We start from the raw sequence: 17044 nt of genomic DNA, 5'->3' as shown, positions 1-17044 counted from the left end.
AATGATAGTAGTCAAATATGACATGCCATGTCTTGGACAGAGGACATACTGGAGTCCATGGACAGCTGACGTCCCACCTTCTTCCAGGTGGGCTTGTGTTCTGGTAGCGTTCCTCTGTGGTTTCTGTCATCACTCTGAAAAGCTGAACTACCAAACTGTGTCCCGACTCTCCTAAATGACTTAAATATAACAATTGTTTTGATTGTTTTAGTTTCTGTTCTGGACCTCACTATAAGGCTCTCGTGCCTGAGTCGGAGCAGATTGCTGCAGCCAGGTTCAGCAGTCTTGTTCGAGCGCCTTCCCAGAGGTTCTGCAGCGGTACACTAATGAATCAGCAAACAACTTTCCGTGCTCCCAATTGTTTAGATACCGTGGGTCACAGATTTTCTGGGTGTAGCACTAACTTAACACAGTGAAACATAATGAGCATGCAAAATTCAGTCCACACCAAAGTTAACACAATCAATTTCATCAACGTACTCAAATTTGGATGGATGAATGTGTTTGAGTTATAACCCTTGCATTTAATCTTAATTTGTGTGAGAAGGCTGCATGTGGCATGTTTGGAGCAACAGCCTCCCCTTAACAAAACTGTTATTCTAAGAAATAATTATAAAGTTGCGCAGCGTTAACACAAAGCATCAATCAGTGTTAGGTGAAGTCGATGTGGCATGACTTGCATGTGTTCAAAATTGAGTTTTCAAGTTGTACAAGGCAAAATGTCCTCCAAAAGTGTAAAAGAATCTTCCAGATTTACTTAAAGAAAAAACCCCTTCCTGCTTTAGCTAGACACTGTGTCCTGATTTATGTTTTCTACTAATGAAATCAGAGTGTGATGTTGTTGCGCCTATGATGTCATCCAGAAGCACAATCTGGAGCCTAGAAATGGAATCACCAATGAAAGTTGGTAAAGGCGAGTGACCTAAGACTAAACTCAAAACACTGTCCAAGTTCATGCAGGTGAAAAACTAAAGCCAGACACAATATGTACACATATGTTTTCTAAATGATTCACGTCAGCTTGTGTGTGCATGTGTGTGTGTGTGTGTGTGTGTGTGTCAGAATGTCTTGACGAAGGCAAAGCAGACAAATTGATATCAAATAATTTTTAATGTTGAAAATGAATGTCACATAGCCACAAACACAGATAGCTTTGAGCCATTGAGATGCCATTCTCTGATTGTGCCATGAATGATTTGTCACAGAAAACAAGACAAACATCAACCGTGCCCATTACAAACCCATAACCAGCATTATAAAACACACCACCAAACTCTCGTCTGGGGTGCTTCAACCCCACGCCGCATTCAGCTTTACATTCAACACTGTGCTGTGCCAAAAAAATTATGGCTGCTTTGCTCACAGGAAATAGCCTTCTGCTCGTGCAGGGCCTCACATGATGTCTCTCGGATACACTAATTCGGGCCGGGCTGTGTGCTACTGCATAAAGTCACTGTGAAGGGAAGCTGCAGGGAGCAACCAACAAAAACAAGAGAGGACATTGTCATCACGGGAACAGAAGTCTGGGACTCGGGGTCCTAAACCTTTCTTGTTCAAGGCACAATTTACTGGCCCATATTAAAGTATACTGGACACAAAGAGAAGCGTGTAATTGCATATTCGCACTTGAGGAGATCTGAAGGCTCGAAGAGGATAACATGTCCCTTCACAGCTGTTTTTGAGGGCAGGAGCACTGTTTTTGATTTCTTCGCCACTGCCGATCATTTTTAAAACTGTAATTTGAAATATTTCATTTGGCCAAACTACTCAATGCACCCCAACGCTCGTCCTGATGAAACATCAGTCCTCTCTTGGTTTGTCAGGGCAGAACACACGCAAAGGAGCAATAAATATCTGCCAGCTGATGATAAATACTCACACCATGGCTTCATAGTTCATGCTATCAGTTCCTTATGGACATAACGAAGTAAGTGCAGTAATCTTCAAACATTTTTTTTTCTAGAGCCACAACATTGTCACAATGATGCATCTTACAATGTGAACAGATCCTGTAAGCATCTTTACCAAGTCCACCCACCCTTTTCTACACACTTAGGGTGTTTTTTTCATTTTTTCAGTCTAGCTTACATTTCAGGGACATGGCCAGGAGCTCCAAACTAAACTGTCCAGGCAAAAACTAGTCAAGCCACCAATTTTTATTCAAAAAATTTGGGGCCACATTTTAATCTTGCTGAGACCACTGTTGGGTCCCGTTCCGTATTTTGACAACCACCGGTGATTTTCCGTGCCTGAGACTGATCACTCCCCCTGCTTTCCTCTGGCACACAGCAGGACGATGAGGTATGAAGAGTTGTATAAGTCTCTTTTTTTGGTTTGTATTTTGTGATTTTTTTTGTTTCTTTACTCTTTCCTTTTTGTATGGTGAGCCATTTTTCCCATTAAACGCAATATTCTTGTCACAACATTGTGATTAGCATATGGCAGATTTGTACATTGTAAAATGAGCCCTGGTCTACGGTCAGATTCATTTTGAGCAATCTAAAGGCTAAGATCAGGATGCAGGTGTCGCTTTTTTTTTTTTTTCCTTTTTTTTTTTCTTTTCAATCGACCCAGATCAGGAACAGGAGCAAATGCCCAGCTTAGCGAGTGATACAGCCCAAGCAACTGTGGAAAGCAGGATTAAGGTTCATTCACTTGGAGTTCAACTAACTGGAGAATGGATTTGGCTTAACTTTAGTTTACAATAACCATATGAAACATCTTCATCTTAACTGTACTGGAAGCAGAAACAATACTGTGCTGTATGTGTCCATTGTGAGCCTCAAGGGACTGGATGAAAATTATTAGGCAGGGGGAGAGTTATCGAATTGGTCTTTTAGTTATTAATGATGAATCAAGCTGTAGCAATATTTTAGCATTCTTTTGAGATACTGTTGAGGGTGAAACGTACGGTTCACCTCCCCTCTCCACACCACTAAGTCTTCTACAGTCCCTAGGGGGAAAAAAAAAAGTATTAATTGTACAAGTATTTAGTGGCACTGTACTCACGATGTGTTGCTGTGGCTTAAACAAGAAATCAACTCAACATTCAACCCCTGTCGCCACACCGATAAGTTTCATACAGTCCCGAAGAAAAAGAGATGTATTGTACGAAGTTTAACGGTACTTCAAATGTGTTGTTCTAGACTTTCTTATAAAATAAACCTCCTTTTTTTAGGACTTTTTTTGAGGCCCATTGGTCCACCTTACCCAATGTGAGAGTGGGAACAGTCATCAGACAGGCGTTCGAGCTAAGCAATGCATGCTAAGGGTTTGGGAGAAAGTATGGTGACTTGTCATAAAGGTGACTAGCATTATCCTAAGAGTGTGAATATGAGAGACTGAAGAAGCCGTGTGGCCAGTTGTTCACTGACAGGAAACAACCAATTATCTTTAAGACCCAAAACACCTTCTAGAACTGTCCCTCGTAGAAATCGTAATCACTTGAATGTGGGAGCAGGACCTAGATTCATGAAAAAATATGATTACCATTGCTCCATTAAGAGGAAAGGGAAGTACATATTAGGGCATGTTTCCAGTGTCTCAGCCTATCACAGGCTGCCATGGTGGTAACTGACAAAAAAGGTGGGAAAACCCAACTGCAGGCATTGAAACTTGAGAATCTGTTTCAAATCAATTCTACAACAAATCTGCAGTATAAATGCCGAGTGTGTGTTACTAAAAGGTTATACTTTGAGTAACGCAAGTGACCTACATCCTGTAGGCTATAAAGTGCTATCAAACACACTGCAGAGCCAGCTCTTACCCACACTCTCATTCGATCATGTCATGTAATGTGACCAATGGGCCAGCTCCTAAAACTGTGTTTCATAGTGTTATTCTGAATGTGTAACACATTTCATTGCAGACCGTAACACCAGAATAAGGCAACTTAAACGTTTAAATGCTAAATCTGACTACATACCCTAGAAATTGAATAGCAGGACATTTTCAGTGTATTTTTCAATCAGCTAAACTGAAGGTGATTTGAACCCTGGCCCTTGGGTGACATTTGAGCACTAGCTACTACTGCACCAACGATGGTCTGAAAGTGCATATACAGCCATTTTCTCACAGTAAAGCATCAACACAGATAGACAGACATTCACTTACCAAGAAAATCAGATGCAAAGTAATAACGACATAAAAGAATAATCATAAAAAACAGCTTTTTTTCCTCTATCCAAAATAAAGTCACTTCATCTCTTTCTTTACATCACTCAGGGTTTTCAGTCCCAACACCACAAGTCTTTTATAAACATACTATATTTTTAAAAAAGGACTTGTCAATAGCAGTCTGTCACACAATCAAGGTTTTAACCCCATCTGCAAACTCATCCACCCTCGAATAAGCATAACAACAAACACTTGGTGCACAACGAAAGCAACATCAACAACATCAAAAACAACATCAGTGTGGGACTGCACACCGTGTCTTTAATCGTACAATTTCAGTATTTTACATTCCACATGTGGACATATTCCTGCAGGGATTGTCGTCTTTCTCCACCAAAGAGTGCTCGTATGAGTTGGGGTAGGTGTCTGTGAATTTTTGTGTATGTCTGTGTGTGGGAGGGAAAGAGGACATCGTGAAATAAATAGAGAAAAGGGGGGTACAGGGATGAGGATGTAAAGTCAGGAGAAACTAGAAAGGGGGTTTTGGGGAATGGAGATGGAAGGGCGGGAAAAGACAGATGTTAGGAAGAGAGAGAGAGAGAGAGAGAGTGCTCTTGACTTACATATGTTTTCCCTGGGTAAGTAATAAAAGCAGTAGAAGTAGTTTATTTGTGGAAAACAGCTTGCATGAGAGTTGAACTGCTTCGGGGTGGTTGTTATGGTTTTGTGCCATGCTGCAGTGACAGAGCTTTTACATGAAGTTCACATTTTAGTTTATTGTAAACGAACAGAAACCTTAAGCCTAACTTTAATCTGAGAGACAGAGAGACAGAGAAAGAGAAAGAGACAGAGAGAGAGAGACAGAGAGAGAGAGAAAGACACAATTCTGTGGTCACGGTGCAGAAAAGACTGAGATTTCTTTCGGTTATATTTTGCAGCTTAGCTAGGAAGAATGGAAAGTTAACACAGGGCGTAGAGGCAGAAACGGACTCTCGTGGACCTCAACACTGCTGCTCTTGTCAAACAGTGTTTCACTCTCTCAAGGAAACATGTTTTGGACTCTGTTATAACGGCAGGCGTTTCCCTTCAGCTTTATCTGCACAACTGCCTCGTGTACCACCACCCTGGTCATGTTCAAATACGCAGAGCAAATCCATTTTTCTCTTCTGAATTCAGACATAGATCTTAAAGGAGGAGAAGAAGAAGCCTTCATAAGCTCCATGCCTGTTTTCGTGAATGCACTGCAAGGAGGTGATGAAGCAATGAAAGACACACTAATTCACTCCGTGTCATCGGTTAGTTGCAGTATCTCGAGTTGTTGGTCATGCGCAAAACACTGCGTGCCTGGCTGCCATGTCGCTATGACAACCAGGGTGATGTAGACAGCAAATGAATGGGCTGTCCAGACCCAAATTTGCTTAAGCCAATTAAAAATGACACTATTAACAGATCAGATTTAAAGAACTACTTGGATTTGCCCGCTGTGTGAACATAACATAGCTAGCAGTGATGTCCAGGTACAATGGCTTTTCGGTGAGGAGGGTGGTCACTGACTATTGGTCTGTCTCTCTGCTATGCTGGTGCAACTGATCATGGCTGAAGGCAGTGTGCTCTGTGGTGCTGGTGTGGTTCTTAAAGAGGACGGGGAGGATTTCTCCGATGATCATTTGGCTGAGACGGAGACAGAGAGAGAGAGAGAGAGAGAGAGAGAGAGAGAGAGAGAGAGAGAGAGAGAGAGAGAGAGAGAGAGAGAGAGAGACTGGCTGTGCTGCCAGCTCAAATCTAAACCTGAATTCACCAAGCTGTGTGGACCAGACCTGATCTAAGGTACTTCCTGTGCTATATGAAGTGATTCAGAGGTATGCAAAAGGTGGGTAAACTATGAAGGTTAGTTGGTGATCACCACAAGGCAAACAAGCATCATAAATGCAATATGACGTCAACTGCAAACAATGCATAAATATTACTTTACAGATATTAATACAGCTGGGTAAACGGAGTTCTGACACCCTCTGCTACATGACTGGTCAGACAGATTCATGGTCTGATTTAAGCTGGCAGCGATTCAGCCACGGATAGCTCGAATACCACAGACAATAACTGTAACATTTATATATATATATATCTATATCTATATATGTATATCTAGAAATATATGCTTCTGTAGACTGTATTATGTATATTGTATTAGCAACCTCTGTGAGGCACATTGACATGTCAGAATTACTAAGCCAGCGGTTCCCTGTCTGAGCCATGCAGCATGGCTTTCATTCACAGTGATAGTGAGCAGAGTGCGGTACAAACACACAAGGCCTGGAGATGGCAGGTGTGAAACTGTACTGCTTGATCATCCTATTGCTGTGTGTGTGTGTGTGTGTGTGTTGCTGCTGCTGTGTATGTGTGTGTATATCCCTGTGTATTCAGCGTCTATGGATCTATTTGAATACCCTGCAACATAGATTAGTAACACTGAGAGTGGCGGTGCTCAAAGGCCGTGTCACAGTCCTTGTTGGTTTCAACAGAAAAATCAGCAGAAGAGAGAATGGACTGTGTGTGTCTTCATGTGTGTGTGAGATATTTCAGAGAATATTGTTAAGACTGCTTAAGACAGGCAGGAAGAGGAAAGGTGTGAGGGAGGGGATAAAGGAAGGGGTTCAGGGCTACTAAGGGATACAGACATTGTGGTTTTAGTGCAAAAGAAAAAAACCTGATAGTTATTTGTAGTGGATGGCAATTTGGGATATGGTTGGTGGAGCTTATTTCAGCAGTGTTTAATTCATATTGTGAGTATCTGGGATAGGACAGTCGCTCAGAAAGTCTTTTAAATGGCTTGGCGTCCATTTCTGCTGCGGTGGCGAGGAAAGGATCGGGAGATGTACTGCAGGTGCGAGAACAAGGGTCCATTGTTGTGTGGCAGTCTGCTATTGGCTTGGCCTGAGCCACATCGCTACCTGCACAGTCGCTCGCTCGCTGCTTCCCTTCCCCTTGGCCGGGATGGAAACATATCCACAGGCGAATACTGCTGACTCATTTGCTGTTTATTCACCTCCCAGTCGCCACCCACAATAGTCCTGATCTGACCCAACCGGGCCAAAATGGCTTCCACTGGAGTCCCAGCTTCCAGCTGTCATTATCCCCTGACAGTTTCCTTTGAGTTCAATCGGCACGCTGTAATGTCACAAATTCACCCCTGCCCTCGTTGTCATTTCAGGTGTTTAAATAAAAACAGAATCCAAAGTGACTGTTGGTCCCACATGGTTTGTGAAAAAAAATGAAAAGGGGAGAAAATGACAGAGTTTGCCATGTCAGCTGTCAAATGTTGATCCGTGGTCAAGAAGACCTGCTGTACACTGTTGGTGGAGCAGCACACTAAACCGGTCCATGCTGGCAACTCATTTGTGCACTGTGTACATATATATATATATTTATATGTATATATGTGCGCATGCGTGTCAGTGTGTTGCAGATGGAGGGGCAGCTGCACGGAGATGAGAGGTGAGGTAGAATCCGTCAGTTTCAGGCTGGACTTGAAACAGGTTCAGGTGACGGGGGGGGGGGGCCTGCAGAGGTACAGTAAGTGACAACATCCCCTCCCACCACCACCACTATCTGCCAGTGCTGAACCTATCACAAGACAGCGGGGAGGTGAGGAGGCGGGGCTACGGTGCGGTTGACGGGGCAGGGCTCCGATGAGAAGACAAACTCTCATACACACACGGAGACAGGAAGTGTGGTGCAGCCCAGTAGTTATTAAGGGGAAAGATGGGATGAGCAACAAAACAATTGAGGTAATGCATTAAAAAAAACAACTGGATGGATTTGTGTGATCTGCATGTGTATGTGAGGTAATGACAACAGGAGGTATATGTTGGAGAGGTATTGTAGCAATACATATATATGTATGTGCATGCATGTATTTATGCACACATATACATACGTACATACATGCACATACTCATACACTGTATGTGAGTAATCAAGATTACTTGTCGGTGTTGATTAGTAACATGATGCGTTCTTTCAAGTCATATTGCACCTACATGTGTTTGATTTTAAAATGTGTTTTCTTTGAATGAAGTAAGGTTGTAACCTAACTATTTTCTTAAGTGTTGTGAAACACTTTCTAAGTAGCCTAGAGCTACAATACACTTTATTTTGAAAATAACACATAATCATATTGTATCATTGCAATACAAAAGAAAAAGAAGCTGGAAGGTGTTACGAATAAAACAGTGCTTTCTGTAAATATACTGAATGAGGAATGGGGTTAGAGCAGGCAGTACTGCCTTTTGAAAATCTCACTTTGGTGTTTGACAATGCTAAACGTAATTGATTTTTTGGCCACTTGGGGGCAGTAGAATCAAAAAGTTTGCACAGCACTGACTTATCGTGCTAGTCAGCTGTTACTTAGCAATGTTAGCATTAATCTGGAGACATGTCTTTCCAATATTCAATATTCAATATTCTCTGTCGTCTCATCACTACGAGCACCTTTTACAAGTAGTCAAACAAGAGGTCATGTGATGTGTTCATATAAAAATTTTGATTAAAGCTGCTTTAACTTTAGCAAATAATATGTAGTCACCATCTTAGTTCAGCGTATCAGCATGCTAACATTTATTAATTAGGATATTAGTTGAGAAAGTATTTGGTCACAAACTGTATAGTATAGTATAACAGAAAGAGAAACTTTGAGCTGATGTGAATCCTCATCCTCTGGGAAAATTTAATGGCAATTTTGAAATATATTACTCTGGACCTATGTTTGCTACTTTAGGAATTATGCTAATACAGTAAAATGGCAGGAAACAGCTCACCTGGTTCTGTCCGTCTGGCTATTTTTGAGAGTGGCGTCAATTTTTTCATCTAACTCTCTGCAAGAAAGCAAATAAGTTTACTTCCCAAATTGCTGAACTATTGCCTGAACATGGAGAAAAACAACAAGCATTTACTGTATAATACCATAAACCCCAAAACCTCATTGATATCAATATAACCTTATTGATAACTACCCTCAGTATAATCACAGAAAGCACCATAATGTTCATAACATTTAACTGTTAATGCATTATAATCATACCTATAATGTCTTATGGCTGCAGTTATAAGACATAATAATGCACACAGCAACTATTACAATGCATTATGTGTCATGCAAGGTATGAATGAATGAGTAATACATTATAGATGAGGGCTTCATACAAAGTGTTCCCACTGTAAGTTAAGTCCTAACACTAGCACAGAGGTACATGGGTAGCTGAGGACTGCATGGCTCCATGTTTTCTCCATAAACTACCACCACCCACACAATTAATGAGGAAATACGTTTTACTAGGTATGAGGTAAGAGTGTGGGGGTGTGTTTTGTGCATGTACATAATGTGTGTATGTCTCTGTATGTATGTGAGACAGAGAGATAGAGAGGTCAGTACGTGAGGGAGGTAGGTCGACAAACACTCACAGGGCCTCGGCGGAGTGAGGGGAGGGCTGCACCCGCAGACGGAGGATGCCGCTGCAGTTATGGAGATGCATTGGAGATGGGTGTGTGGTGGCGGTGGGGGTTGTCTGAGGAGCTATGAGTCAGGTCCCGGAGATAAAAAATAAAAATAACAACTAACTTTTTTGAGGTGTGAGATGAATTGGTGTTGGTTTGCATTAGTGTAGGAACAGTGTACAGCTGTTTGTCCATACCGGTGCAAGAGGAGTTAATTGCTAAGATTTGCATATAGATCTACTGTACGTTCACGGCAGTGTGTTTGAAATTTCCATCTGTGAAGATCTGTAACTGTTTGTAACTGTGTACTCTCTGTGTGTGTGTGTACTTCTCAGAATGTCCAGATTGTCAGTGTGTTTCTCTCAGGTGATGTTGACGTGTGTTTGCTGGTGGCAGGTTAGTGGGGTCTTGTGGGTGTTTGACAAAAAAAGGGCCAAAAAACCAAAGTTTACAGGGTACGTTCCCAGTAAAGAAAAAGAAATCTTGTTTTCCTTCTCCTCTTGTCCTTCCCCCACATTTCCTCTTACGCCAAAGCCACCCCATTTATCTCCTTCTGTGTCTACGGTTCTTTATGGGGGACTCGGCGCTCTGTAAGTCACACTTCCTGGTCCTCGAAGACCTCCAGGAAGAGCGGGGGAAAGAGTTCGTTGGGACACTCCACCTTCATATGGAGGAAGCGGCTGGCATGGCAAGCTCCGATCATGCGCAGGTCCGTCACCTTCATCAGCAGCTTGGGCCAGAAGTGGGGAATGTTGTGCTTGCGGTAGTTGATGTAGTGCTCGAATGCCAGCAGGTAGGCCTCTTGGCACTGCTCGATCTTCTCCACGCTGGTCAGCCCTGAACGGTCTGCGGTGGTGAAGAAGGGAGAAAGAAATATATTTGTTACTTTTAGGCAACATTTCCACCTCAGCAGAAAGTAACACTTACGGTTGAAGTCATTTTATCTCAGACTCCCTCTCCAGAAAACATCATGCAGCATATGATAACATTACTTCCTCCTCACCTGAGCTCATGAGCAGCACGGCCTGCATCAGAGCCACCTCCGAGTCATCCAGGTTAAAGTGAGCCAGGCTCTTGCCCAAATCAAAGATGGCGTCCGACACCACGCCCAACCCGCCGTTCTTCAGCTGCTCCCGTTTCACGGCCATCTCGCCGCTTAGCGTCAGCGTCTCGCTGTCTGGATCGTAGCGTACAGCAGCGCGCAGCGACATGATCTCCATGCAGCAGCCCTTCAGCAAGATGATCTGGTCTTCACAAGGCAGCTGGGAAGCACCAGGAAGTAATATGACAGGACAAGAATTTGAATCTTAAAGGTCACATTAGATTAAACATAAACGCTGAAGTATTCAGATTGGACCAGAATCATCTGTGTTTTTACAATGAATGAATGGACCGATTAAGCTGAAATAATGGCTGGAAACATAATGCTACTTGTTTAAAAGACCTTGCGATTATTAAAGCTGCACTAATAAAGATGTTCATAGAAACAACAGGTTCACCATAACAGCTTTTAAAGGTGGTGATGTTTTAGCACTGGGTTAACAACTTGCTTCACTGCCCCCAAGTATCTTAGTTACTGTGTTTATTTTCATGATGGTCTGTTGTAGCATTTGTATTTGGTGAAATATGCGAACATAGGATAGATCAGCCATATGCCAAAAACAAAACTGAAGAGAAAACCTTTGAAATGCACGGTAAAATGTGATATAATAGCTTTTCAACCCCAACACAATTATCTTGGAGTGCTTCCTTGCAGAGAGCTATCATCTTCTATTCACAACAAATCCCATGCCACACCTTATGTAACTGGGAAGCCCCTACAATATACATGATGACCGCACTGAGTAAGGTGGAACACAGGCGAGGGCACATGCAGTCTCACACAGATCCTTTCTGCAGAGAGCAGAGCAATACAGTGAGTGGTGAGTCATCACATCCTCGAGAGGGAGGGAGGGAGGGAGGGAGAGCGTGGGGGAAGGGATCGATAATTATTTGCTGTAACAGCTGACAAGCTGCATGACAGAGGCTGCAGGAAGAGGAACTTTCCAATCAACAGAGGCATTGAGGCCAACAAGCTCGTTAGCTGGTAAACAGGGTTTACATGAAAGGAGTCTGGAGAGGCTGCTTCCAAAATCCCAACCTATTTTTCCGAGTCTCTGCTTCCTGCCTTTTATTTAAGTGTCCAGATTTTTACTATAAAGTGTCATCAAAATGACCCCTATGGAACCAGAGCGTATTCACTGACTGATGTTAATCGACAGATATGATGCACTAAACCTGTCAGTGAGGGTGCAAAATAATGACAAATATCAATTATCTCAAGCTACTGCTAAGTATCAAGTTAAAAGCACTGTCTTCAGCTGACTTTTTAAAGGTTACAGCTGACTCATTTTATAAGGATAACCCTGTAAAAAGCTCATAAATACCCGCTCGATGGCTTCACGCATGATAATGCGCTAAAAGACTGAGGCTGTTCTTCGGCTGCAGAGTCGAGATAGTCCTTATTAATGTAAGATCAGACATTTTATTCTAACATAACCATGTTTGGCTGCTTAGCATACCTGAACAAGCAAGGTATGTTTATACGAGGCTCCTCCACTATAAACTTCCCCTGATGCAATAAAGGGCAGCTCAGAGCCATTAACATGATCCTACAATAGCATCCAGGACTGGCTTCCATACGGGCAGGAAACACTACACAGTGGATGTGCTACTAATTAACAGCTAACCCCTGTAACCTCTGTAGCCCAGCTAAAGGTAGCCAGTTAATGACATGCTCCTTGGCCTGGACGCAACACTCGGTTACTTTACAGCCGTAAGCTAGTTAGCCGGACATGTTTACGACTGCTGCTGTTGTTAGAAGAGATAAACACAGTGTTTAATTCAATCCTCGCATTTTTGCTCCTGTGCGTTTGCTTTTGGAAAGGCTAAAAAAGAACACAATGTTTGGATGCTGACTATGAGTTAAGCCCCATGTATGCTGCTTTTACTTGTGGAGAAATCCACAGCTTCGCAGGCACTGGCTGCTCAGCTATGACTGGACATCAAAAGAGAGGTCTTGCCAACGGTCACTTTTCATATTTGGTCGGTCTTTTCCGAGTAAACTGCTATGGTGCATCATGGTATGGAGATGTGATTTACATGCAGTAAACAGCAGTGCAGGGCTGAATGGCTGCAGAGACCACCCAGACCAAAAATGTAAGCGCTAATGATACTGTGAGGCACTTTAAGTTTTTTTAAAGCACCATGTACTGAGGCTGATGATAGACTGGAACCCACAAATATGCTTGAGTGTTGAAACAGATTTAAACACACGCACACACACACACACCAGCCACTGAGCCTACCTCTGAGAACATGGGCAACTTCTTGGCAAAGTCAACGACTCGTGTGATGGCGGGGGTCATGATCTTGGTGAACTCGCTGAAGGCTTCCAGGTCCACCTTATCTCCATCAGAGGTGGGCACCATCGGACCCTGGCCGATATCATCCGACTAGAAACAAGACATCACACAGATCAAGACATTCAGTGCTAAAACGTCAGAGGGAAATGCTGATATCTGAGCGAAGTCCATGAGCTTTGGCTGAAAGCTCAAATAGCTCGTGAGGTGAAATTTGAGCTTAGACTCTCCTGACATTTTTTTTAGATACATATATCTTCTATTTTACAGTTTTCTGACTGGAGCTGTGACAAACAGAAGGAAAGCCTGAAATTTTAAAAGGTTTACAGACTTGTTAAAAGCCGAAAATATCGACTGCTTCCATGTAGAGACTCACATGGAACCAATTTAAATGCCACTGGGCTATAAAAGACAGCGTGGGTAGCAGACAGGAGACCAGAGTAAATTAGAGGTTAAAATTCTAGCCTGTATTCAAGGAAGACTTCATGCAAGTTTAACAAGATAATGTAAAGATAATTACATGAGCCATGTTGTGGTATAATGTGGACAAATGTAGTCAGTTTAGAAGGCTGTAGCAGTATGGGCATGCTATATGAATTTCAGAGTGAATGCAGGTATATGAGACACACGCTGATGGGTCTACACACACATAGATCCTCTGTCTGACTTAAAGGCATTTAGCATCATCCCATCAGAGCATCTGGTCTGTGCTACAGTGGGTTCAGCACCAAGGAGAGCTGAGCTAGGAAGTTATCTAACTGTCTGGGAGAATGTTGTCAACAGGTTTCCATTCATAGCCACACAGCTGATCCCTATCCTGTTTTGATAAAATGGGAACTTGAAAGCTATAATAGACAGGAAGCAGCTTGAGGCAACACATCGACAGGAATACTTTATTACATCAGCAGGATGTTTGGATGAAACCTAAGAAAATATGAAAGAACAACTGTGAAAGCTATAAAATCATGCAGCAGTGACATGGTATTTACAAGAGTGTGTCTGGGAATTTACTACTCTATGTTGGCTGTTCTCCTCAACAGTTTTCAAAGTGCTACAAACAGACAGTGACTCCACAATGCTTGAAAAAAGTGGTGTGAGGTCTTGAGTGTGGACAGCGCAGGTGTGAGATGTTGATCGCTCAGCAGTATCTGGATGATGTAACTCACATCGGTCATGTTTTTTATTGACTTTATTGAAAAAAATGCAGTCTTTTGCAGCTTATTGTAAGCAGAATTCTTACAGTATACAGTACAGTATATGATTTCCTAAACGTTGGTTCCAGAAAATTGCAGCCAATCCAAAGAATAAAGCAGTGAAGACCCTCTGCGCTCTGATTGGCCTCACCTGCTGTGTCACTTGTTCCCAAATATGGAACCTGTGCTTTTCTCTTGAGCATCCTTGTCTTGTTTGTTCACCTTGGACTGCCCCCCCCCGAAGCGATTTTTCAGCAGGCCTTCAAAAACTGTATTTGACTGTAAACCTGTCTTTGCCTATACGGAATGGTTGCCTGGTAACTGTCATCTGACCTTTGCCGGAAGGTACCCATTGGCTGTGCAGACACATGCGTCTGCACGTGGCGCCGATCCCATGGGACGAGCACAGAGCGAGCTGCTGATGAAAAGGAATGCTGTCAAAATGGGATCTTTTGAAAATGAAACGAAGTCGCTTTCTTTGATGCGTTAGCTTGATTTCTGAAGTGGAGGCAACTTTCAACACACTGCTGGTGGAATAATGAGCAAAATAAAAGAAGGGATGAAGTACGACGGAGATAATTAATAAATATGAGAGAGACGGATTCAACAAGTGTGATCAAGGCGCACATGCCACAACCCTGAAGAGTATTAGGATTTAGATGTTTAATAATGAAAATGTGACATAACTCATAACTTGGTTATATTTTCGTAATGCTTTCATGGATTAAGTAGAGGCCATTTTGCAAGAGCTCAAAAGCTCGTAGGGAGTTGAGCCTGCTGTATATTTTTTCATCTCTGAATCATTTATGGCAAGAGTTTAACACTGTGGCAACAACTTGAGCTCTGTTGAGTATTTTTTCAGCCTATATTTTTTTACATATTGGCTAACTGGCACCGTCAGAAGTATGCTGAAGTAGCTATTAGCAGTTCCTGTCTGCAGTGCACCCGTGGATGTACAGACAGCCATCACTGGATTACTTTGATACTGACGAAAACTTAAAAACATGATGATTCTCAGGCAAGTTCTGGAGTCAGAATTCTTTTTTCTATGACTTCTAAGTAGATTTCTGGAGGTTTATTTGTGATGAACAATCAAATATAATGAGAAAAATGAGAGGGAGTAGATCACACTAAGTCTAAAAATGTGTGCATCATGTCTGTATGTTCAGATCCGATTGATGACTGTGAGTAGGAGACTGATTCATTGACGACAATTAGGTGCTTTGGGTAAGATAAGATTTTGCTGCTACCACAGTTGATAACATGTTGTTGAGTAGGGCAAATCAGTGCCAAACTACGTTAACTAATCTCCCATCATTTTTCCATCACCATGCGGCCGTGCTCTGTCTGCTCAGATCTCAAAGCTTACCAGGAACTTGCGCTTCTGTTTCCAGCTGGAGCCCTGGGCGTTGGTGTGCCGGTGGGCTTCTGTTGCCATCCTGATCAGCTCCCACTCTGCGGTGTTTGGCTCCGGCCTCAACTGCAGCGTCCGAACCATCTCCTCCCTCTTCCTTCTCTGTCGATTCTCCTCGATCAGGCGCCGCTTGGCCACGCGCTTCGACTCGTCCAAGACCACTGATGATGGGGGAGGAGAACATTGAGGCTGATGCAGCGAGGCTCCATCTCTTTGCATCCATTTGCTTCTTATTTACTGTTTGTCTGTTTAACTCTCTGTTGAGCACTTTGTGTTTTTGTTTGTTTATCTGTATTTTAAGATGCAAATTAAATGCGCGTTTGTTATTGAGTTCATGCTAGCATGCTCATGATGACACAATGACAATTATAATGCTAATATGCTGATGTTTAGCAGGTTCTGCATTACGTTCACCACCTTAGATCAGCGTATTGGCATGCTAAGATTAAGTAGTTAGCACTTAACAGAGTACAGCAGAGGCTGGTCTGGTGGGAATGTCGTTAGTTTGCATGTATTTAGTCATAAACCAAAAGTATTTGACAAATTAAATGTTGACTTCATGACATTGCTAGATGAAAAGTTAAGGAATCATCAAAAATATTACAATTAATTTGGGGGGAACATGAATGTGCTTACTAAATGTCAAGGCAATCCGTCCGATAGCTGTCCAGACATTTCAAACAAAGCCATTCAACCTGCACCAAAGAGGCGACCAGGCTGACCGACTGACATTGCCGAGCGTGAGTAAATAGCTTGGTGCTTCGTTTTCAACAGTTGCGCAGTGACAGTAGCAACCCTAACCTCAATACATGAGCTCATAATAACTCACAGTCCATGGCCATGCCCACAGACGTGCACTTCTTAAAGCGGCACAGCTGGCACTGGTTGCGGGTGATCTTGTCGATGATGCAGCAGCCTTCATATTTACAGGCATAAGATGGATGCAGGTTCTTCTGGATGGTCCTGCGGAAGAAACCCTGAGACAGCAAAAGAAAGACAGAAAAAGGAGAACACAGAGCCAGAAAGCATTCAGTATGAGGGAAATATGCAACTCCATAACATCAAAATTAAATCAATGAAGTGTTCTTGTGCCTTAATTAGCATCCACTTGTCAAGAATGGTTTAGTAATGAAGTGATGGCTGTCTGAGTGTCTCTCACGAAGCACTTTTATACGAGACAGTTGGGGAGCAGCTTGATTAAAATCCCATTCTGGACTGGGTTTAAGTATCGGGGAGGCAGGTTAGAAAAGCTGCTCTGCTATTTGTGAAATCCCTCTGAATACATATCAAAACAAGCTGCACAGCAAGAAAAGAGTTTTGCTAACTGGTCACTCCCAAATCCATCCTATCATAATTTTCAACATCACAGAGGGATTTCAGTCTGCATCAATGGAGTGCGGCAGAGTGGTACAAGAATAGATAGAGAC

The 17044-nt window shown here is 42.6% G+C and overlaps 1 protein-coding gene across 4 annotated transcripts in view; it reads right to left on the bottom strand.

Moving 5' to 3' along the window:
- Positions 1 to 1091: 1091 nt before the first annotated feature.
- LOC143334376 (thyroid hormone receptor alpha) overlaps positions 1092 to 17044 on the bottom strand; it is a 106647-nt gene continuing 90694 nt past the window's right edge. For all 4 annotated transcript variants that reach the window (XM_076753152.1, XM_076753154.1, XM_076753153.1 and 1 more), the window contains 5 exons: positions 16447 to 16594; positions 15573 to 15778; positions 12957 to 13103; positions 10613 to 10871; positions 1092 to 10455 (listed from right to left, as the gene is read on the bottom strand). In XM_076753152.1, coding sequence (XP_076609267.1) covers positions 10205 to 10455; positions 10613 to 10871; positions 12957 to 13103; positions 15573 to 15778; positions 16447 to 16594 — 1011 coding nt within the window. In that variant the 3' untranslated portion in view covers positions 1092 to 10204. The remainder of the gene's footprint in view (positions 10456 to 10612; positions 10872 to 12956; positions 13104 to 15572; positions 15779 to 16446; positions 16595 to 17044) is intronic.

The sequence above is a fragment of the Chaetodon auriga genome, chromosome 16, assembly GCF_051107435.1.
Source record: "Chaetodon auriga isolate fChaAug3 chromosome 16, fChaAug3.hap1, whole genome shotgun sequence".
Taxonomy (NCBI): Eukaryota; Metazoa; Chordata; class Actinopteri; order Chaetodontiformes; family Chaetodontidae; genus Chaetodon; species Chaetodon auriga.
The sequence above is the reverse complement of the archived record's forward strand: the minus strand, read 5'-3'. Positions and strand labels throughout refer to the sequence as shown.